At 46.9% G+C, this 23,619-nt stretch overlaps 1 protein-coding gene across 2 annotated transcripts in view; it reads right to left on the bottom strand.

Moving 5' to 3' along the window:
• Positions 1–23,619, bottom strand: part of wge (BAH domain and coiled-coil containing protein winged eye) — a 185,858-nt gene that overhangs the window by 7,178 nt on the left and 155,061 nt on the right. Inside the window, exons 13-30 of one of the 2 annotated variants that reach the window (XM_077634134.1) lie at positions 23,163–23,351; positions 20,699–22,083; positions 19,285–19,547; positions 17,595–17,717; positions 16,814–16,894; positions 16,389–16,516; positions 15,753–15,917; positions 14,109–14,336; positions 11,501–11,657; positions 11,132–11,249; positions 10,936–11,011; positions 9,642–9,750; positions 8,988–9,107; positions 8,138–8,287; positions 4,854–5,296; positions 2,672–2,738; positions 1,627–1,748; positions 357–521 (exon numbers count right to left, since the gene is read on the bottom strand). In XM_077634134.1, the coding sequence (XP_077490260.1) occupies positions 357–521; positions 1,627–1,748; positions 2,672–2,738; positions 4,854–5,296; positions 8,138–8,287; positions 8,988–9,107; positions 9,642–9,750; positions 10,936–11,011; positions 11,132–11,249; positions 11,501–11,657; positions 14,109–14,336; positions 15,753–15,917; positions 16,389–16,516; positions 16,814–16,894; positions 17,595–17,717; positions 19,285–19,547; positions 20,699–22,083; positions 23,163–23,351 (4,089 nt within the window). The remainder of the gene's footprint in view (positions 1–356; positions 522–1,626; positions 1,749–2,671; positions 2,739–4,853; positions 5,297–8,137; positions 8,288–8,987; positions 9,108–9,641; positions 9,751–10,935; positions 11,012–11,131; positions 11,250–11,500; positions 11,658–14,108; positions 14,337–15,752; positions 15,918–16,388; positions 16,517–16,813; positions 16,895–17,594; positions 17,718–19,284; positions 19,548–20,698; positions 22,084–23,162; positions 23,352–23,619) is intronic. The other variant, XM_077634135.1, reaches the window with a different exon arrangement.

Raw genomic sequence — 23,619 nt, 5'->3', positions numbered from 1 at the left:
CCAACTCAGACAAAATACTCTGCTGCAAAATGCATGTGCGCAGCTAACCCATTGGTTCTACCCATCGCCGCCACTCTTATTAGAGAGGAAAGAATTGCCACATTAAAAAAAATATACAAAATGTTACTGTTTTTCATTGACCAGCATGAACGTGATCCACCTTCAGTGATGCTGACTGCAGAGCCATAAATGAGGTTGAACTTAGCATTACCTCAAGGAAAACGGTGTTTGAATAGGGAAGAGGGTCTTAAGAGCTGAAGCCTCGAGAGCATTAGACACTGTACAAGCCACTCCCGACAAACGGGCAGTACAGAGCTGCTGATGCAAATACGCGCAAGTTAACGCAGCCTCCTCACCTTGGGGTGCCTGAGCCTTCCCAGCCCTTTGGTCTCCTCGGGGTGGTAGAACCATTTGACGCGCACCACCATGTTTCCGCCCCAGCCCTCCCACATGGTCTCGATGCGGCCGATGTATGGCAGGTTGGGCCGTCCCGTCGACAAGAACACCGCACAGTCGCCCACCTGCATAGAGTGGACAACAACCGCGTAAGCATTTCACAACTATACCTAGTGGTTTTTCACTTGAGTCAATGAAGGTCCCCTTGAACAACTCTGGTGAGAACTCAGGCGTACCTGCGGTCGTTGTCACCAACGATTGTTAAAATTACGATTACACTGATATGTCCACCTAAAGGGCAGTTCACATGCAAGCGATTGAGAGAACGGAGCGACCAGCGGCTCGGCGCAGCGATGCTTTTCGCAAGGTTCTGTTTCACATGCGTTGCTCCAGAGCGTTTACTGCCGCTGCGAATCCCAGTGTTGCTGGCAAAGAATACGAGCTCGCGATTGGTTCCTGTGGTTTGCAGCCATAACATGGACGATGTTCATGGATTATTTTTCCAAGATTGAACAAATGTTGTTAAGAAATAAAGAACTATTGTTTGTTAAATGTCAACTACTTCTTATTTTGATGCCAATAATATCATTTTTTAAAGTTCGTACGTGCGTGTCGGAAGCACATGTAGTAAGCAAACATTGTCTTTTCCGCACGAATGCTCTTCTTGTCACGTGGCTTTTCCGCCGTGCAGTCACTGGTCAGAGGGCGGAGCTATCGAGCTGTCGCTGCGAAAATTTCCAAACTGTTGGAACCCCTTCGCTCTGGACAGCCGAGCCGCCGCGACGGGTCGAAACAGGATTTTACGTCGCGGCGACAGGATTCGCTGGCATTTTCGCTTGCATGTGAAACACGCTTAATGCGTTCTTTCACTTTCTGGAATATAACTCAATGCCTGGCAAATCTTGCTCTATAGATTCCCTGTTAGGAACGCCCTGCCTTTCCTCAAACACTAATTTTCAATTTTCAGTTTCCTCTTCCTTTCTTCTCTATCTAACTTTACCTTCAAGTCTGGGGATGAATTCTAAACTGCAGCCGCCTTCAGAGTACGTAACTGCGGCACCCTAAAGTGTCACACTGATATACCGCAGTGGCAGTAATGCCGACCGAGTCCTCCTTCAGAGTGTGTCCTATTTCAGCGGCGTTTTGTAGCCGTAGCTCAGCAGCCTAAAGCGGCCTCACCACCTACGCATCCAACAAACAGTGGCCAGGGCATGTGGCTTCAGCACTCACCCGGATGGATTCCTTTCCCCTGCAGATGGCCTTGTAGAACTCCTTTTTGGCCTTGCCCTTTAGTCCGGGTCGGCGGAAGCTCTTGCCCGACCATCGCCACAGCTGCCGCATCGGCAGGAATGCTGCACAGAGCAAAAGGGAGAGCAGCCCTCTCACAGTGAGCAAGAGACACACTTTCAACTTCAGGTGACCGCCTAATGCCCCAAATAACACATTTCAAACCCAAGCACGGCATGCAATGATTTTCGCAGTGCGGAAAGCAAACCCACTCAAGATCTCGGTATCTCTCGCGATGCTGGCTATTCGCATGCGGGCTTATGTAGGCTGCATATCAAGACTGAGTGGCAAGCAACCACTAAGAGCTAATTATTCTCCTCTCTATGCCACCACATACATGCAGCACAAAAGTGGGCATGCAGATGTATCCAGGCGTGCACATGCACTAAGTTACTTGAGTCTGAAACAAAGACAGTCCAGTGGGATCTTAATAATTTGGACTTGTTTAATACGAGACTCCAGAACTGAAGCTTTGGTAGCATCAACATCAAAGACTCTCCTCAGTTCAAATTCCGCACAATTTGAACAACTTTTCGTTCCTGTTCTAGTTTTAATTACTGAAGTCAACTGTACTTTTAAAGTGTGCACGAATCTAGTGGGTAGTACATCACAGCTTTTTTTTTCTTACCAACAATAGTGATAGGTACTAAAGAAAGAAAACTCAGATGCCAAGTGTGTCATCAAATTAACCCCTATTGCCCTACACCATACATCTGCAATCTATACAAGGTGAAGACTTTAAGTGAAAGACAAATGATTAGAATGAGACTGCCAAGCGGAGATGAGCTGCTGTGAGCAGAGAAATCTAAAATTTAACTTGAAAATGCAATGCTGAGCTTTTGCACAATGTAACAGCTAAGGCTAAGCTAAAAACGATTTCTCCGTAGTGCAACTTTTTTGAAACACCTTTTTTTTACTTTAGCATAATGCGAGTTCATGCCTGGTTTACAGCTTGCCACTGCATGCTCGGCGAACTTTATCCACTCACCCGCGATTTTGCTTTTCTCCACCGAGGGGAGGCGCCCTTTTCGCTTGGCAGGGCTTCTCTTGGGAGCCTGGAAATGTGGGGGAACAGCATTAAACACACAACTCCTTCCACAGTCAAAGCCTCTTAAAACAATTATCATCGTCCCGCAACGAAAACACCTTCCTGGCTATGCCCTTGAATCCTTGTTTGGCATTGGCAGGCCAAATGTGTAGTTTGGTTTAGTTTGGTTTGGTTTATGGGGGTTTAACGTCCCAAAGCGACTCAGCCTATGAGAGATGCCGTAGTGAAGGGCTCCGGAAATTTCGACCACCTGGGGTTCTTTAATGTGCACTGACATCGCACAGTACACGGGCCTATAGAATTTTGCCTCCATCGAAATTCGACCGCCGCGGCCGGGATCGAACCTGCGTCTTTCGGGCCAGCAGCCGAGCACCATAACCACTCAGCCACCGCGGCGGCTGCCAAATGTGTAGTATCCGGCAACGAAATCACATGACTGAAATCAAATCCATGCAGGCTGCCTACTAGCAACATCACGGCAGTGTACACCTCGACTCAATTTTGATGCCCTGCGGGCTAGTCCCACCTCAGTAGTACAGTCAAAGCCCACTACAATGAATGCCATTGCAGCAACACTTTCTGATACAGCAAAGTACTTCCCTTTCCTTGTGGGCTAAACATATAATGTAGTGAAAAAAATTTTTCCTGACAACAAAGAATTTTCAGAGCGGTGCTTGAGTGAAGTTTCTGCGAAGTAAAGTTGAACTGTGGAATTAACTTTGCAAATACAAGAAACACAAGGACATCAATTAGTTTGTTTTACTCATCTGCAGATGTTTACAGAGTTCAGTGCCACTACTTCGCTTCCGTGCCACTACTTCGCTTTACCCAAAACAAACTGCCAAAAACAACATGCAATTTGGAAAGCAGGGGCCAACATTCCCCTTGGCTAGCCATTCCACGAACACCCAGTCCTTTGGCGCATAAAATTCAGCACTGGTTACCGAGCAAAGAACTCTTCTCAACTAAGCCTTTTTCCTGTGGGCAGTGCATTATGGGATGCATACAACAGCTAGGCCAAGACCATGAGCAAAGGAGGATTAGATGCAAAATGCTTCAAGGCTCTGACTTCTGCGTCGCCGACATCAACAACTGGCACTGTGCATGCTTTCACCTTATCCGAGTTGCAAAGTGTAAACGACAACATATCGCCAGCTTCGAGGCTGGTATTGAGGTCAACAACCGCGAAGCTTAATTATGAAAGCAAACACTGGCAGAGCACATTTTTGGCACGCGCATTCTGCCTGCTCTGCCTTATCTTTTCTTGCTATCACTGCCTCTATTTTGGACCCTCTGCTCGGGGGGTGCCGTGCACATTTCTCTGCCACTTGTTGGTGACATGCCGATAGTGGTGCAGCTGCTGTGAGCAGTGCGGCGCAGCACATACTATGGAATCAATGTAATTTGCGAAAAATGAAGAAAACAGCGTTTCTGTTGAATTCTCATCTGTGACGTCAAAGCCTCAAGTGACAAGACTGACCAACATATAATGATGCAAAGCACCAGCATGAAAAAGCAGTTCTGCACAAACTAACTTATCATTTGAACAGCATTTTTGTGCCTTAGGAAAGTGACAGGAGTGCAAGACTGCATGACAGCGTAACACCAATGCTAAACCAGCAGTGAGATCAGTGGTTTACAGTGTTTGGCAAGAGGCTCAGTGACCTTAAGGAATGTCTCTTTGGCTTTACATGAGCATGGTGTCACACGCACACGACATTTCACAATTTTCCATGCTAATATGCAAATGCCATTTCCGAAATCATTTGCTTGGTTTATTGCAGTTCGCTTCTGTTAGCTGCTGTACAAATGCTCGTGCGTTCTCAACCAACTCTCATTTGCAAGACAGCGCTCGTGCCATGCTTATGTCCCCAGTCCTGAAAGTATACATCCTGTGTGAGAGGAAAAAGTATAAACAAAGGAGAACAATAATTGTCCCTTTCCCACACGATACATACTTTCACGAATGGCCCAACATGTCCAAGCCAAAGTATTGACTCCCTGGCCGTTTACGCACTGTAAATCATGAACCCATTCTTACACATTCATGTCTCCGTTGTTCTTCCACGATAGTGAGCTTCATAAAGTGCATGGTGTCTGGATGAGAAAACTTTCAACTCACCACGGTTTCGCCTTCGTCAGATGAGCTGCTGTCCTCTGACGCATCGTCGCTGCTCTCGGCATTTGCCTGCTGTACCTCCGTGGAGGAAGTCCGAATCCGAACCTTCAGTCCAGACCTGCTTCCCGAGGTGCCGCCATGCAGCGGAGAGTGCATGGGAGACCCTGTGCATGACGGCTCCGAGGAACAACTGGACGCGTTGGTCGCCGCACTGTCCCGTCGCGCCACCTTGCCGTCGCCACCAGCCTTTGCAGCAGAGGCCTCCACAGAGTGCTCTCGGTGTCGCTTGTGATGTTTGTGCTTGTGGTGACAGTGGTGGTGTTTGTGGTGTCGGCGGTGCTTGTGCTCCCGTCGACGCTTCTTTGAAGCGCTCTCTCCGTTGGCCGCGTCAAAGACTTCGCCACCATCAGAGTCGGATCCGTCGCTCGAGGCTGCCTCTTGCGTTTCTGCGGAAAAAGTGTGTTGTGGAGCATGTAGGCTCGCATATCACCAGTGACACGAACATCCTCTTTGGATTTTGAGTGCCAGAAGGTACAGAAAGGAGCTGAAATAGTTTACCGACGTCTACTAGAAGAAAGCAAACACAAAGGCAAAATAGCCTCTGCCAACACAAATTAATGATTAAGCACAGAAAATATATAAACCACATGAAACTCTCACATCTCTCTTACTGTATTTTCCAGTCTATAAGCTGCACTCCCCGGCAAAATGTAGCTTCTCCGAAAAAAATCACGTTTAAGTCACACCAGTGTATTAGACGTGCCTGCTCCCTCTGTAAATTAAATCCCTTTGTTAGAGATTGCGACACTTGCGGCAGCTGCTATGCGCAGACAATCCTTGAGGATATGTCTTCTTCCCGTTGTCTGCCTTTCTTGTTGGCTTCATTGACTGGACCACTGTAGCAACTTTGTGACAGACCCGGATAATTCTTTTGCTCATATTGAACCGTCTACACTGCTGACCGGTTCCCATTCTCCAGCGCGCATTCAATGACACACAGCTTGAATGCTTCATCGAAGCTTCTTTGCACACAGCATCACACTGAGCAAGAACAACACACAATGTGTGTGAAGCCAAACAGAAGCGACGCTGACAGAAACTGTTCAGAACATGACTAGAGTGGAGACGGCGGTCGCTGCAGCAAGATTACCGCATTTACTCAAATCTAGGCCGACCCCGATTCTAAGCCAACCCCCTAAAGTCCGAAGCCAACAACAAAAAAAAAAAATATTACCTCGAATGTAGGCCGAACAAAAAAGCGAAGACAGTGTTCACAAAATGCAAACAGCATTTATGGAATCTGAACGTGCAGAGCTCATTCAACGTCGTCGTCGCTGCTAGACTTGTCGCTGTGTTCCTTGTCACTGTCACCTTCAAACAGTGCACTATCTTCGGTACCGTCAAGCGCATTAGATATGCTGCACTTTTTAAGGCGCGCACGATCAAAGTACCTGGGATGTCGTCCCACGCTGCAGCTACCCAGCCCGCCAGCTGCGATAGCGATGCACGTTTGATGCCGCCCGTTGCCGTTAGCATGTGGTCTTAGTCAGTCAACCAGTCCGTGTAGCATTTCCGCAGACGATCCTTGAAAGGTTTGTTGATGATGCAGACATCAAGTGGCTGCAACTGGCCCGTCATGCCGCCCGGTACGACAGCGAGGTCCGTGTTCGCTTGCGAGCGCAGCCTTCATGTTTGTCGGTCAAGTGCCCATGGTAAGAGTCGACGACAAGGAGCGAGTTCTTTGTCAGAAGGGCTCCTGGACGCCGTCGCCACACAATCTTAACCCACTCTTCCACCATCGCACCCGTCACCCACCCGTTCTCATTTGCCCGCACAAAAACATTTCTTGGGAAAGTTTCTCGAGCAGGCAGTGTCTCCCTTTTAAATATAAAATATATAAGGAGGGAGTTTAAGTCCATCAGCTGTGCAGCACAGCATCACAGTTGCACGCTGCTTCTCGTAGCCCACAGAGCGCACCTTCACCTCCTTGGCACCCTTTTAATTCGCAGTGTACGCCACTGGCATATCAAAATACACAGCCGCCTGGTCGGCGTTGCCGATTTGCCCAAGGTTGTAGCCTGCCGCTTCTCTCATTCGCAGCACGTAGCGTTGAAAAGCTACCAGCTTTTTTTCGAAATTGCTCGGCAGTTTCTGGGTGATTGAAGTGCGAAGTCGGAAGCTGAAGCCGAAACACTTCATGAATTTCTGAAGCCAGGGCTGCCTTTGAAATCCTTTGGCGTTAGACCTCGCTCCCTCGAAAGTTCCCTAGCTTTCGCTTGGAGCACTTCTGTTGTCGCTGGAAGGGCAGCTGCTCTCTGCGTCCAAACAAAGTCGGCCAAAACTGTCTCCACTTCGTGGTGGCGGCCTTTCTTTGGTCCGCTAAACGCCATCCTCGTTGCGGCGCACGCAAAAAGCTGCTGTCGTTGTCCCCTCCAACTATGGACGTTTTTCTCGTTGACGTAGAAGTCCCGCCCGGCTTGAAGGTTCGGCGATGCCTCTGCAGCTATCATTACTTTTCGATTGAAAGCAGCACTGTAGCGGCATCTCCTGCTTGGTGCCATCGCGATAACACCAACCACGCCGCACACCGATACGGCCGACACGACACAGGACAAAATGGCGACCTCGCTTGTGTACGGTTGGCTACTGGCACGGCTAGTAGCGGCTGCGAGACTGACTTTTCAAGATGGTGCTAGCTATGCATCATATTTAGCAGTTTCAATGAAGAACTGGCGCGTTTTTTAAAATCCTCGAATCTAAGCTGATCCTAGAATTTGGAATACGATTATTTAAAAAAGCTATCGGTCTAGGTTCGAATAAATACGGTATATGCGATTCTGCCCATAACCATTACAATAACTAGTTTGTTCCCTATTTTACTCATAGTTACTGAGCACAGCAAAAGATGAAATGCAGTGACACGTCACTTATGGCTATATATAAGTAGCAAGGTTGTACCAGACGCATCAACGAACATTTTTCTAAAAACTGCAGCTTATACACAAGAAAATATGAAAATTCTCAAAATGAAAACAATTTTTTTTATTACTTGCAGCAAATCCAGTGTGCATGTGCATGCAAAACTAGATACGCTGTGATTGAGCCTAGAAAAAAACCAGGTGGTAGAAGTACCTCTGCAAAACTTCGTGATGATATCTACCCTTTAGGTCTCACCCAGCAAGCCCCGTCGGGTGAGAGATTAAGGACGGACAGTCTGACATGTCTCGTCAAATTGTTTTCACACTTACGTACATGCACAAATGAGTGCTACCCGAAGCAAAACTCACTCGTTTTCTTGACCTTCGATTTCTTCCTTTTTCTGACTTTCCGCGACTGCTGCTGGTCCGACACAGCGGCATCCTTTGTGGCATCTTGGCCGATCTCGGCATTTCTGCTGCGTTTCTTGTTCAGCACAAGAGATGGATGCGGGTCACCAACTGGAAGGAAGAGACAGCACGCCGCGGATCACAATGCTGGGCCAGTGGCAGCCAAGGAGTGGTAAGGAATGCTCATGTTAAAACCATGCTTATCTGAGAGCCTTGGTTTCATTTAAGGCAAGATCATTTATAGGTTACACCATTTATAGGTTACACCATACTTTCGTTCTCCTTTTACATTCATGAATCAGCAGCATTATACTACAGCTCCCCAAGCTCAAAGCAAGGTGCACTTGCAAGTTCAAAATTGTTAGCACACCACAATATTTGCAGCGTTTCTTTCAAAATGGCCTCAGAGCCAATAGAATGATGCAGTTTAGTAGAGCATATACTAAATCGAGGCTAGCCAAAAATCACCGCTGTTTAAACTTTATGACCAATAAATATGCATGCCAGCGGAGCTGCTGCTAGCTTTCTACACAAGTTCACCTAGAAAAATGTTTTTTTCTCAAGTTTCGCGACACTTTCACTGCCAAGTCATATCTTCTAACCATATACAGCTGCTCGTTGTTAATAATACCGATATCATCGTCACACATTTTTAAAAATGAAAGATTAAGCAAATGTTGCAATGCATAAAGTGACTGCAGTTAGTTATTGTACACACCAACGCAACAACAGCAGCAGCTAGAGCACACATAAATGATGAAAATAAATGTACGCGCCCAGAAATGTGCCAGACCAGACTGGTAGATCTCACCAATGGGATGAAAGTCCTGCGGGAGCAGCCGAACATCCTCTATGGGAATCTTTCCCGAATCACCATCGTCAAATTCGACATAAACAAGCTGACTGCTCGGAGACGGATTTGGACTGGTGGCTGTAAAAACGAGAAGGAAAAAAAAAACGTCAACAAGCTGAAATGACTTGTCAAATGTTACGTACAGCAGATTAAAAAAGAAAAAACACCGTGCCCAACACACGTGCTTGTACACTGCGGCAAGCTTCAGTCATGGAGGGCTCACACACCAGTGTCAACCAGTGTCAACCAGTGTCACACACCAATGTCAACCAGAGGAAAAGCTGTGACGAAACAAGGCCCCTCACCAGCGACACTCTCCTCTAATACATTACACTCCGAATGCTGTGACCAAATTTGCTTTCTGCACCGCCTTGGCATTTCTGACATATTCTATTGCATTTATATAACCTAGCTCTGAGCACATTTTGACAATTTATTGCTGCCCTGCTGTGACAAGCTCATGTGGCCACGAAATACAAGCTGTCACAACAGTAATTTCTGTGCATGCACGTGTGCACATGCAACGATGAATGAGTCATAGTGAAGGGATAAACTGTCTTTTACAACAGTGCACAAAAAAATTCCCTCCTACAGGAAAGTGCGGCACAATACCTTTGGCGACCAGGCCGGGGTAGAGGCAGCGGTACTGCTGGCTCCAATAGGCACAAACACGGCGTCCCTCGGGAAGTTCTTTCAGGGAACGTGGCTTCACCTCTCGTACCTTGTGGGCGAGATGAAGAGGGCGTGATCCGTGAGTTCGGAACAACTCATTCATTCACAATGCACCACTCTTGTACTACAACAAACAGTAATGAAAAGAGTAATTACTGATTATTCGCCGCACTGGGAAGTTGTAGAGAAAGTTGTGCAGCTTCACTCAACAGTCATGCACAGGAAAACCTTGTCAATTTGAAGTCACTGGCACCAAGAAAAATATTCAAATTATGCGGGTTTTTTTAACTAACTGAGCAGAGCGAGAAAATGGGACCCCAAGATTTCATTTCAGGAATGCGTTATTTCTATTCGACGAACCACGTCAGATCACAACAAAGAAACGGCACAGGCCAGTGGGGCGTCCATCATGGGCAATCCATCGTGGTACAAAGCAAAACTGGTCACACTGCGGGACACATACTGATGCTGCTAGGGGCCGGGGTGCTTCATTTCCAGTGCCTCGGCTAGATACAGACTTGGCAAAGCACCTAAAGCACAAGATATTGAAACTGGTATCCCCTTTTGTACTCAAGTGAAGCACAGCTTTCTTGTGCAGGCGTGCTGCCTACCATGGACTGTCTTTGCGCCGGGAATAGTGAGGCAGGGGCGCTTTGCATGTCAAGTCGCACCATTTTGATTACGATGTAATAAATAAAGGCAACCGAAACACACTCCAAGCTACTTACCACGGGGCTCTTTGTCCCACATACACTTACAAGTTTGCAGGAGAAATCAGTACTGGAACACATTTTGCAGAAAGTTCGCAATCAGTTTCAGCGGGAAGACTATAAACTTAGTGCATTTCGGTGCAACTGCAGAAGCTACTTGCTGCGCGTTTGCAACCACCTTCGGCAATAAAACCACATTTAATGCGTTACCATGCAACCATGACAGCTACCCCCTGTGAAGTCATGCAGGTAGGAAAAAACTCTCTCTCAGCTCTGATTCCAGCCTAAGCATGCAATCAGAGATTAAGAAATGATTCCCAAAACCATCAGTGCCACACAGCCACAGCCTATGACTGCAGCAAAACAGAAGGCTGTCAAAATCTTGTACATAAACACTGGTTAATATTATAACTACAGATTAATTACTATTTGTGACGACCATTTCACAGAGACAAACCCAAGAATAGGCAAAGAACACCACAGAAGGATATAAACAAACAAACAAACAAACAGTGCCAGCTTACCGCTTCCTTGAGGATCTCCTCCCGAGAGAAGATGTGTGGTCGGTTGCCCCTCTCGCCGTCAAGAGTGATGCCGTAACTGCAATGAGACGAGACACACAGCATTGAATCAATAACCGAACTTGCAGTGCCGTGTCTTCAGCTGTTTGCAACACCTTTTGGAGACAACAGCCAATTTGGCAGATTTCTGGGCACTTACACATCTGGCGCCTGGATCTCGTTGATGTAGCCCGTGTAGAAGAGGCCGTCTTCCAGCATCACCACGCGCATCAGGTCGTGGAGGTCCGCAGGCAACAGGTAGCATTGTTGGGGTTGCTCTGATGGCAGGACAGGAGAAAACAGACCGTGTGTTGTCACAGTGCCTAGTGGCAGCAACTAAGGTTCGCAGTATTTCAGTTCAAGAAAGTTTCAAGTTTTTCCTTGCAGAGAGAAACTGAAGCATATTCCAGATAAAATAAGTTCTAATCCTTACATTCTGTACAAATTACAAGCAGAAATAGTGCTCATAACACTGTATTTCCAACACCGCCACTTATTTCCCTGGGGACAGGGAGAGAGATGTGCTCACCTGAGCAGTTCCGAGCTGCAGCCGACAGCCGGCTCAAGGGCACGTTTTCAGTTGAGTCGCTTCCCTGGTCGTCCGAATCAGTGCCATTCGGTGTCGGCCCCACTACTCGGGTGCACTTCCGGAGCACAGACACCAGCCCCCGTCGAGCCACTCGGCGCTGGAAGGTGTCACATGCACGTCAGGTGATTAGCCCTTTCCGAGATGCGTTACATGGCATTCAGTGCAGGCGCATTTGGCCAAGTTTTCGCATGGCATCAAATTGCACTTATGGTTATGCAAGAGCTAAAGTAAAGGTAAAAAGAGCCAAGAAAAGATGAGGATAATCCAGTACAGTAATCGTCATTATGCAGCCTGTCACAGGGCTCCAATAAACGACGAGCTCGGGAGCTCAATTCAGCCTAGGTTTTTTTGTTTTAGTTTCAGAGCATATTCAGTACCTTCTTTCTGTTGCACAAAAAGCCTCACTGATGTACTACATAAGCTGATCTGGAACCTGAAGCTTTCACTTGCACTGGCCCAAATGGCACTGGAAAAGACTGCATTCCTGTATATTTAGTGATTTTGCAGCAGCTAGTATACAATGCACTCAAACCAGCTTTCAAGCATCCCAGCAAAAAAACAACATGAAAAAGCCATCAACTGCTAACTACTGAGCGATGCAACGTGGAAGATCATATGCCACCTGTCGAGCTGAAAACTGAGCGCTTAAAGGGACCATGAAATGATGTTTACCAAAGTTAGAAAGAGTGCACGAACAATCAGTATTCCATTACTCGTCACAGCACAGCAAACTTTTTTCAAGCTAGCTTCATTAGCACCGAAGATATCGGCAATTGAAAATGATGCTCCTCCTCTCCCCTGTCAACTCATAGATGCCGACGCGACAGAAAAAAATTAAGAAAACAGATCAAGACTGCACCAAGTCATGCCCTGTTTTGCCCACGTCACCTGCGCATGCCGAATGGGAAAGCTTGTCCACATAACCCGCTCTATATTAAAGGGGGAGGGGTGGCTAAGAATGTGAGAGAGATGTCGCCATAATTGGTTGCGAGTAGCAATTTTTAAAAATTACTTGTAAGTTGCAGGGCTTTTGAACTTGAATTGAACACTCGCAAAGACCACCTCTACAGACTTGTTGCATTAGAGTACAACCATCAAAATTATTTCAGGGTCCCTTTAAAGGTTGCCGATATTCCAACACCAGCATGCGTTAGACAATAATAGTAACCACCAGAATGTGCTCAGAGAAGCTGATACCATGACACGTGGTGCACAGTGCATGTCAAAGGATGCACACACCATGCATAAATCATTGAGTGTTATCCCTCTCACCTGATGCCCTACCCGAACAATAACGATATCCTGCAAACAAACCCACTGCCACTACTGTCATGGACAATAATGATGAGGAACTGCTGTCATCAACTAGTTGTTACTCGTCATCACTAAATCTAATACCCAGTTAAACATAGATTAAGTAAAACCTCTCTCTATGGCAGGGGTTCTCAATCTCGGTTCTACAAAGCCCTGGGGTTCCTAAGAGTATTTTATGGTTTTCCCGAGTACCTATATTCATGTGCATGCCTAAACCCTCACCCTTCCTTTACCCACTTTATCTGGGACAAAAAATACTGTAATCTTATAACAGGCAGCGTCACTGAGCAGCCAGTCATTAGCATTTGAATTCGGGCATTTTTTGAGGAGTTGCGCAACTGTGTGCTCTTTTTTGAGTGTATGTTACGCAGGAAGGCATGGACGCCAGGACATGCGAGATTCCTCAGCACGTTTCAAGAAACACTGCGGTTCCCTGAGGCTAAAAAAGACTGAGAGCCCCTAAACTAGGGTCATTTTGGGGTTACCTTGAATAAGTGACAAACAAACAAACAAGCAAGCAAATGACAGTTCCTGAAAATCCAGGCGTGCAACATGCGGGACTAATGAGTTTCTCATGTGGGACCAATGTATTAACCTAGAGGGAAAAGTCAGACTGCGTCAGTTCAACAACCATGGAAAAGTACACGAATGCCGGGAAGATGAAGTTCCGTACTTGGCTTGACTACTGTTGGGCACAAATCGTGGATTCGGCCGTAACAATACAACTATTTTCGCGGCAGACCTCAAAGAGAGGCTGTGAAAGTTTTCATACCTGCCTAACACACCAAACTTTCACTTGCAGTAAATGTATTGAAGAAGTGGAAGACGCAGTGTTAATGTAAATTTGATCTGTGCACAGAGCAGAGTATCGCTGCGCAGCTACTGATTTTCGAGGCAAAATCCACGTTTTCAACACAACACTGGCCAAGCCAAATACAGCTTTGCCATAGTTTGAGTAGCACTGATCAATTTTTGTTTTCACATATCCGTTTAATTATATTCTGTTCTGCATTCTTGTTTGTACATTCTCTAAACTATGCCTGTCCTGCACAGACCCTGATGTGGTCTGCACCATGTACTAAACAATTTTCTAAAAATTTAATCTTCCCAGCATTTCTGCAGTGGGTGAAGTTTCCTTTGAGAAACTTGCATAGATGGTGGCGCCACTTTTTCCCTACAGGCAATACTGAGAAACTCTATATGCCGGACAACACAAAGCTGGGAGTGCGCTAACCGCAGCAGTTGCAGAGTAGGAGGAACAGGCGGGAGAGGTGATGGAGGGGGTGGAAGAGGCGGGGCCACTAGGAGAAGCGGGGTCGGTTCTCTGCACTGGCAGTGGTGGTTCAGGGCATTCCATGAGAGGAGAGGGGGTGGCCACAGTGTTGACAGGACTCTTGTTGGGGGGGTGCAGTGGCTGGGGTTGTTTGGGCAGAGGCGCCACAGGCATGGCGGCGGCGGTGGCCTGGGAAAAGGGGCGCCACATGCATCTCAGCACCCCCCTCCGCTGTCTTCCCGCGGAAGACTGACAAGTCGTGCTTCGTGCCAATTCGCCTTTTCACAACACGGCCACTCTGCGCATGCATGCCTCTCCATTGCCCTCTCCCGGGCTCCACTGGCCGAAAACAAACTGCCAGGTTCGAGTGTGCATGCGCAGTTCATGCTAGTGATAGGCGCAAGCAACAGATGGTGGCAGCTGTCGCACATGCACCTGCCACTTCACATGTGCAGTTAGCACCTCACAAAAGCGAATCAAGCCTGCGTCGCCCACAAGCATTTGTTTTCAATCAGTTTCAAGGGCAGCAGACAAATTTTTGCACATTCTCCAGAAAGCGTCACATCTTGTGAAAAATGCAGTTACTACATACATTACGGGGGTTATGAGCATGGGTTATGAGCATGGTTATGATAAGTGTCATATTTCCCCAATTATAGTGCCTATTTGTTTTTCACAAGAACTGTGCCCCAAAACAGCATGTCCACTGCAACTGGATACAAAACTGAAAATATGCCAGGAAAGGCCCAGCATAACTGCCATCACAAGATGGTCATTAAATCTTTCACAGCAACATGTGTTAATGACAACAACCCCTGGATCTACGGCGCCAGCAAAGGAGCGTGAGGGGATTAGGATATTGGGGGGTGGGGGGGTAGGATAGCTGTCATGCAATGCTCTGTGAGCAATGTTGCTTCCTACTGACATTGCTTTCATAGCACAATGCAACAGGTATCTTCTTGCACTGCACAGCATAGCATAAGCATCTGTCACTTTTTTTAATTTCCTGTTGGCACTTTGCATGAGATTTCGCGCCCAACTACTAGTTTGCTTTGCTTTTCAAGTTACTTTCTGCGTTGCTTTTATGTTTATTTTTGAATTTTTTCTTTTCACAATCATGAGAAATCAGTGCACATTAGAATAGCATAATTACCATAAATCTCTCACCAGACAGATGGCATGCACTGAAGTTTAGCACAGACGGGACATATGCCTAGCAGCACGTTTAGTCCACCAATAGCTAACGCTCAGAGGTCAGCAAAGAAGCTCGAAAACGAATTGAGAACAGCACGGCACAATGACACAAGACATAGGAGACACTCAAGGGGCATAGGAAAGGAAAAAGCTTGACTTAGAAAATGTAAGCTGTCCGTACGGTGCGGACAGAAGTGAGAAGAAACATGCCCATGTGGGGACGACACTTAAAGCACAGAACAAATAACCAGTGATCTCTTAGATTGACTGAGTGTACAACAAAAAATAACGAAAACGCAACTGAGGATAGCTGACGCATGAAGAGGCGAGTAAATTCTTGGGGACACGGGTGTGAGCACCGGACGCAGAAACAGAACTAACGGATCACCGCCAAAACAGTGGGGGACGCACCTTTTCAGGCTTGGAGCGCTGTGTTGTGCTGCTGGCAGTGTCCTGCCGCTCAGGCGTGCTAGATAAAGTTGATGACTTGACAACGCCGGCATCCAACAGGAAGATGCGTTCACTGCGACGCACGCACCAGATGTCGTCCTCCGGTTTTGAGCCAGAACTAGTCTCCTGGTTCAACAGTAAAAGGCCAGAAAAATATTATTGCCACACATCAGTGAGAAGGAAAAAAAGAACTACGCAACGCAAGACCTCACATGATGTCATGTGATGTCTGCCTACTACGCATGACACCAGAATTTAATTATTGAAAATTTTATTCCAAATAGTGGTAACGAACCTTCATGCATTACTCCTGCAGAAACGGACTACTCTGAAGGGACATGCAAATTACTCTGCAAGAGGCAGACTATACTCTGAAAGGGTGTACTAATTCATTCTGGCAGAAATAGATTACTCTAAGGAGGCGTACAAAAATTCTCTAGCAGAAACAGACAACTCCAAAGGGGTGTACTTAATTACTCTGGCAGAAATGGAATCCCCTGAAGGAGGGCACTGAAGAGCCAAAACAATGAAAATCAGTGCTAAAAAAGCAGGCAGCTTGTTTAAAGCCGGCCAAACTTGAATGTCCCTAAATCTCACCTTGCTTTTTGCACTCGCTCTGTGGGTTGACTTCTTTGTTTGCTGTTGAGGTTCTGTTGTCGATTTTGCTGACTTTTCTGGCTTCTCCTTCGCCTTTGTCACATTTGGGTGCTTCGAAGAACAAACAGCTGCAATGACAGGGAGGCCAACTCAGTTGAGAGGTGCAATCTGAACGAGTTCCATGGTAAATAATCGCAGAGGAACTGCAACTATTGAAAATTTGCCTTCCCCCCAAGCAGCCAAGACGGCTGCATTCCCTGTCTCAAGAACAGTGAAATTTCCATTAAACTAGACGGTTTAGTTTTTGAAAAATCAACCGATTTCCAAAGTAGCACTTCCATGGAAGGCAAATTTCCTCGGCATAGCTTGAATGTTTGATTCCTTAAGCCTACTTCTAGCTATGGTCAATAATAGCCAATGTGTACCGTATGATGGCTTGCTTGGCTCGGGGCAAGATTTCCGCCGCTGTTTAGAGGGTGAACTGGTCGTGCTTGTTGCTTTTGGTTCTACACAAGAAAACGAAGAAAGAAACTGCAGTGTTGAGAAGTAAACATAGCTAACTTCCTAAAAAAAGAGAGAGAGAGGTTTTCCTTTTGTCAACCACTTCTAGCAAAATATGAACCACATGATTAAGCCAGACAACACAGAAAAATATATTTGTGCATGTCAATATAAAAGAATCACACAACTGACTAAATGCTCAGAAATGCTTCGCAAATTCTTTCTGTGGGCTCTACCAGCAAATTTTTAAGTTTTGCATGTGCAGTGCAAACAAGGCATCAGTTCTACACAAAAGTTTGTCTTTCATGAGCATTTCTGCACAACCATATATACACTTCTACACTGCAGCAATTATCAGCCTTTGGAAACAAAATGATGCAAAAACTACTCTAATGTATTTAGCCAGTGTAGAAGCTTGGGCGAGTTGGTGACCATTCTTAAAACAGTGCAAACAATACAAGGATGCAAAGAAGTGGTACATCTCTTATCTGTGCCCTTGTCTTGTTCATGCTGTTTTAAGAATCTAAGGTATAGCCTGCTTTTCAGCTGATTGGCTGCAGTCATCACCAACATGACAGGATGTGTAAAAACCGTTCGCTTCTGAACAACAAGGAGACAGCCACTACTAACAACAAAAAATTTGTAATACTGATTCTGTCCTAATTAAGGGATGTGTCTAGAATGACAGAGTGCACAGCAGCATACCAGCTGTCCTTGCTTTGCTTTCTGGCTCTGTGACAGCCTGGTATGGTTCAGAGCCGATCTTGATCGTCAAGACTGGGACGCTTGGTTGGGGTCTCTTGGCCTCTATGTCTTTCCCAGCAGCACCTTCAATTTAAATGCACCATTCATGCATTAACGATCAACAGTACAGATATCACCAGACTTTGAAAATCTCTCTCTTTCTCTCTCACTCCCTCGCACAACCCCCCACCCACCCACCCACCCACATTTACTCTCTCTCTTTCAGCAAGTAAACATATACACATTGTGTATATATACATGTGATAACATTTAGCGTCTAGGCAATCTCAAAAAGCACCTAAATTGGTTTCTACACAATTAGCCTACGCAAGAAAACACATCTGCGGGGGCTTGCAGGCTGGACCAGTTCTCAAAGCAAGTTTCAGAGCTAACAAACAGCATGGTATGCTCATTGTGAAGAAATTATCGAGAAAGAGTAGGATACCTAGGTTAAAGCAGTCATTTTTTCTCTCTTCTTTTTTTAGCAAGCTATGCATGCTATTAAAGACGTGTCAAGCGATTTCATTGCACATGCCGCCACGACTACTAATGCACGTGTGTAGGCACGGTCTGCGGTTCACGAACGGCGAAGGTCCTCAGAGGAGCTAACCCACAAGGAAGTTTCCTCACACACATGGGTGCACACAGAGCAACAGTACCACCATCACCAACCGTCGCAGATCAAAGCCCTCTACCTACATCTCTTGCAACGAATTTCAGCTGACTCTCCCTTACTTCACCTCTCCACCAAACTCTCTGCCCCAACCAGCAATGTCTCCTTTCCCATTCTTGTGATTCAAGCAGAGTTCTACTAGGAGACACTATGTCCTAGTCAGTTTCTTCAACCTGATTTCAGCTAATACCTTTTCAACTTGCATTTCTTGTTTATTCTATGCTGCCTACAGGAAACATCTCAATACTGCTGACAAAACTTACTAACAGGTAACACTGCGCAAGGAGGCAAAGAAATGCAGTGACAGACATGTGCACCAGTCACATCTGATGGCACAAAGTACAGGCTCTTCACGTTGTGCAAAGTGAACTTGCACCAGAAGCACTCAAGTGTCTCCACACACACACAACGCCATCATTGTTGCAGTCATTGTCAACCTGACTACGCCCGCCGCACGGCGAAGGCCTCTCCCATATCTGTCCAATTAACCCTTTCCTGTGCCAGCTGTGGCCACCTGATCCCTGAAAACTTCCTAATCTCATCTGTACCCCCCTAACTTTCCGCTGCCCTCTGCTACGCTTGCCTTCTCTTGAAATCCAGTCTGTTACCCTCAACAACCATCAATAACCTTGCCTTTGCATTACATGTCCTGCCCATGCCCATTTCTTCAATTCAACAGTTCATCAAATGCAACGTGGTAAAAATTAAGATCATTAACGAGCACAAAGTGTGTGTAGCATGGCCGTTTTCCTGGCACACAAACAAACTCGGGTTGCTCCAAAGATGTCAAAAGCCCCCATGTCACTGCCATGTCACAGAACGGCATTTGCCGTCCCATACATCCTTGCTCCATGTATCAGCTCCACGTATCACATCTTTTGTTTTGCTCGTCTTTTCGGAACCGTGCCCATGAAATGCGCTTCACAAATAGATGAATACAAAGGGCAAGATGTGCACCCAGTGTGGAGCTCTTCTCACCTCCCGATGCGGTAGCCCTCTCAGGTGCCGCCTTCTTGGCCACTGCCGTTTCCCGACGTGGCGATTTCAACAGTTCTTTGCTACCCGAGCCTGCCACCGTGTCAGCCTTTGTCTCGGCAACAGCCTCTTTTGCAGTGACGCTCTGCTTAAGCGCGTCAAACGGTGACAACGGTGGCTGTGCCACCGTTGATGAGTGGCGGCGCTTCTTCTGGTGCGTTGCTGAAGCCGCTTTCTTTGACACCGAACCCTTTTCCTGATCACACCTGAAAAGGAGAAATGAATGTCTGCGCTAAGTTTCACACGCGGCACAAGCCAACTGGGGGACTTGCCTATCAATCGTAGTCTTGCCTGGTTGTGTTAACATTCCTTCACAGTTTTTTAACTTCAACACCCTCTCAACATGTTGAATTTTCTGAGGAGTCGGTGCTTTTGTACTAACTTCGCAGACTTTTTGCAGCCTTTTCTCGGTTCTTTGAATATTTACTTCACTGCTCTACTTTACTGTTGAAAAGGAAACGCACTCACTAAGAATAAGACAAAGCAAGCCACCTATCTACAGCATTGTAAACAAGAAAGCCATACAGGTTCTGAAATGTCAATTTCTATCTTGACTTGCACAGTGACCGCACTGCTTCCTTGCAACTTATGCCTGACCAGATGAATTCTTGTCGAATCCTTGACTACTTTACTATTCTTCTGTTACTTTTTGTAGCAAGCTTAAGCCTGTTTTCGGAACTAATGCTCTAACACACTGTTCTATCAAAGTGTAGATAATCTGATGATGATTATGGATTTTTATGGTGCAATGGCATCCATAGCCAAAGAGCGCCATGGCACAAGGTATGTTTTGACTTCTCAAGGTGGGGTCAAAAATCCATTTTCCAAGCATTTCACCCTAGAAAAGCCGAGCACCTGACCAGGGAGAAGCTTGTACCCATTGTATCACCGGTGGGCACCCGGCGGCACTGGGGATCGAGCCCCGCACCTCCCGCATGCGAGGCAGATGCTCAACCACTTGGCCACCGCTGCGGTGTACAGTGTAGATACTCTCCTCACCACTGCCAGAACAAGCTTCGTATTGCAATACGCAGCTTTTAAGCATGAAATTATTGAAACGGCCAACAAGCTTACTAAAATGACTGCAATCACAAAGGCCAAGACTTGTACAACACACATGGCATCTTTGAATGTGCCGATACAGAGGCTGACGTGAATCCTAGAGCAGCAGTGGACTGTCGAGAATCTGAACACGCTAAATTCAACCTCCTGTTTACTTGACATCTGCACAATGCGAAAAATTTTCAGTTCCCCTTTGAGTCACTGATAGTCGCCCATATAATGTACAATGTAATTGGTTGCAAAACTAATTTCTTCTAAGGAAAAAATATCCGCACCAACGAAGTTGAGCACTCACTCCTTTTCCTTCCGAGGCTGCAGTTTCGCCAGTTCCCGTTGTTTCTCGCGGTATTTGCGCTGCAACTCTGCCAGTTGGATACGCATCTCCAACTCCACTGGGTCCATGATCTCTGATGACGATGACGGCTTCACTCCTGCTTCGCTTGGCAGACCTTCCTCAACAGAAACCATCTTCTTCTTTGCGGGGGAAGCTGAACTCGGTGTTGGCTTCTCCTCTTCCGCCGGAGCCTCTGCGGCCTCGGAGGACTTCCGTGCCTCCTCCAAAAACCTCTGCTCAGCAAGCGCGCACAGGAGACCCAAGCCATCTGTGCATGATCCATCAAACGTCTCCCTGAAGTCTGTGGGTGGGCTTGCACTGGGTGCCAGACTCGCAGCTGAGCTCATGCCGTTCGGTGCTGCCATCTGTATGGGCTCCTTTGAGACATCGTGCCACTGAAATGAAGGTTTAGACTCGCAAGAATCCCTCGAGTTTCTGACAAATCCGCCGTACACAGAGGTACCGCTCTGTACAGGTTGTGAAGCCTTGGAGCCGAAGTTCGAGCGCTCGCCCGAGAGATCCTTCGTGAAATTAGCTTTGTGTGGTGATGTCGACGGTCTTATCACAGCAATGGTGCTTTCAGCTGTCTTCGTGTTGAAGTGATCCGCCTGCGCGAACGACCCTTCCGGACCGCAGATCATCTTCGATTGCTCGAATGATGATCGCGGAAGAGCCATCCTTTCTCCCGCCCCATCCCTGTCATCGAATGATTCTGTCGAGTCAGTCACGATTTTGAGAGAGTCAAACAGCGAGATCTTGGAGCTGTTTGGGGAGTCAAGGTTGGCTTCGAGCAGAGGCGGAGATGGAGGGCTCTGCGGTGCTGCTTTGGATGATGGCCCCGGGCTGAAGCTCCGGCGCGCGAACCACTCTTCGGGTCGAGAGGAGGGTGACTCAGCAGTCAACGCGGGAGGACTGCCTTTCTCTGGCACCACCACGACATCTCTTACTGATGACTCCTGGCAGGTTTCGGATTTTTCAAGCCGAGGCATGTTCTCCGCCGCGGCAGCCTCCTGATTCGCTGCAAACTCTTCTATGCTGTCAACCAACAGGTCGAGTCCGTGGTGGTCGATGAACTCCTGAACTCCTGAGGTCTGCGTCAGCAGCACCGGAATGGAGTCGTCTATCTCGCTGTCTGAGGTCTCGAGCACCTTTGGCCGCGGAGGTGTGAACAGCGGCGTGCGGATGCTGTGATCTTCTGGCTGCTCTTCTGCTTCTACAGGCAGCGACACTGTCGTCGGCTGGGGCAGGTCGTCCGTCTGGTTGGCTGAGTCGGTTGTCTGCACTGCAACAGGCACTGACTCATCCGGCTCGTTGTCGTCCGAAGCTGTTGCACAATCCATGTCCACCTGGAACGGAGCATGGTTTTCCTCAAATGCATGCATGCTAGCAGGAAAAAAAGAAAAGGTTGAAAATAGAGTAATGTAATGTCATGCGAGTTTGGGGTTAGCTTTTCGGGGGTCGTCATGAGGTGCAAGGGGATTAGTGCAATCATCGGGAGACATGATGTAAGACATGAGTTGTGTGATCACATGGGTCATGTCATGGGACCCGCTGGTTGCTAACATGACATCCATCTCACATGAAATGACCCGTTTGTCATGACCAATAAAACATGGGGAATCACAACATGGCCCATTGGTCAGGACCATGGCTCGTGTCATGTGATATAATCATGATGTGACATGGAGAGTTTTGGCTATTACACCTAATGCTGTAAGCGAAGAAAAAAACTCGTGGTGATCACGACACCTGACAACGCGTTACTACAGTGAAGCTGCTGTGGGTGATTTCTGCAACTGAAAGCCCCTTTTTTATGCTACATAATTGAATTATCGAAAAAAATTGTATTCAGATATTGTGCATAGTTGCTTGAAGAAGTTTTTTCTTTATTAAAGATGTTATTTCTCTTCTTTTTTTTCAAGTTTTGAAGCATGCGTTCATTTTAAGAAATGTTCATCAAACTAACCAAGGCCACCTCGTGGTCTGTAAAATGAACGGCTTACACAATCTAACTATCGTACCTTACCCTCAGTTTCAAATATGAGGTCTACGGAGTGCCTTGAGGTAGTGACTGTATTAAGTTGACAATCTTTAAATTGTTAATGCTCACTCTGACATCACTGCCAAGGTTCTTGCTCTCAGAGATATTGACGCTGAAATCACCAACAAGTAGAACGGGAGAGGAACTGTCAATGCCACCTCATATAAGCTTAGTCACAAATTCTGGGCACCAGTGTCAGAGAGGTTACATGAGTGATGTCGTCATGATTCTCAGAACCAACCAGAAGCACTGTACGAGTCACGATTCAACCATGGTCATGTGATGTGTGAGAGGCTTTGAGATCTGGCAGCATCGACACCACCAATGCTACTCAACTGGCAAAAAGAGTCACTAAACTGCTCAACCAGTGCTTTGCTTTCATACCTGTATCGCCGTCGTGACTGACGTCACTGCCTGCATTGACCTGGCACCAGGCATGACAAGCGTGGGACGCGTGCATTCGTCCTCACTCTCCTCGGTTGTGTTGTCAGTGTCGCATGCTTGCACTCCTTGCTCAACCAGGGGCTGGTGGGGTGGCAGGGAAGGGCTGCCAGTCACCAGCGGAGATGTGCCCTGCAAGTCCAATATTCATGGGACTTATCCCAGGAAACGAACCTTCACATGCATGAACAGAAGTGTTACAAGAGGAGTGCTCAATGGTAAAATGGTTGAGATAACCTCCTTGAAGTCAGTACGAGAATAAGTAAAAGAGGAATACAAGGCAGGTGAGGCCTGTGTACACGTCTACGAAAGCACTGGGTAATGCAGGAAAGTTTTGAACGAACCACTGGCACCAGTGAAGGCGAGCCTCGTTAAGGATCTGGCAGTGGCGCCACCTATG

Source organism: Amblyomma americanum, chromosome 8, assembly GCF_052857255.1.
Source record: "Amblyomma americanum isolate KBUSLIRL-KWMA chromosome 8, ASM5285725v1, whole genome shotgun sequence".
In the NCBI taxonomy this organism is placed as follows: Eukaryota; Metazoa; Arthropoda; class Arachnida; order Ixodida; family Ixodidae; genus Amblyomma; species Amblyomma americanum.
This window is presented reverse-complemented; position numbering and strand designations above follow the sequence as displayed.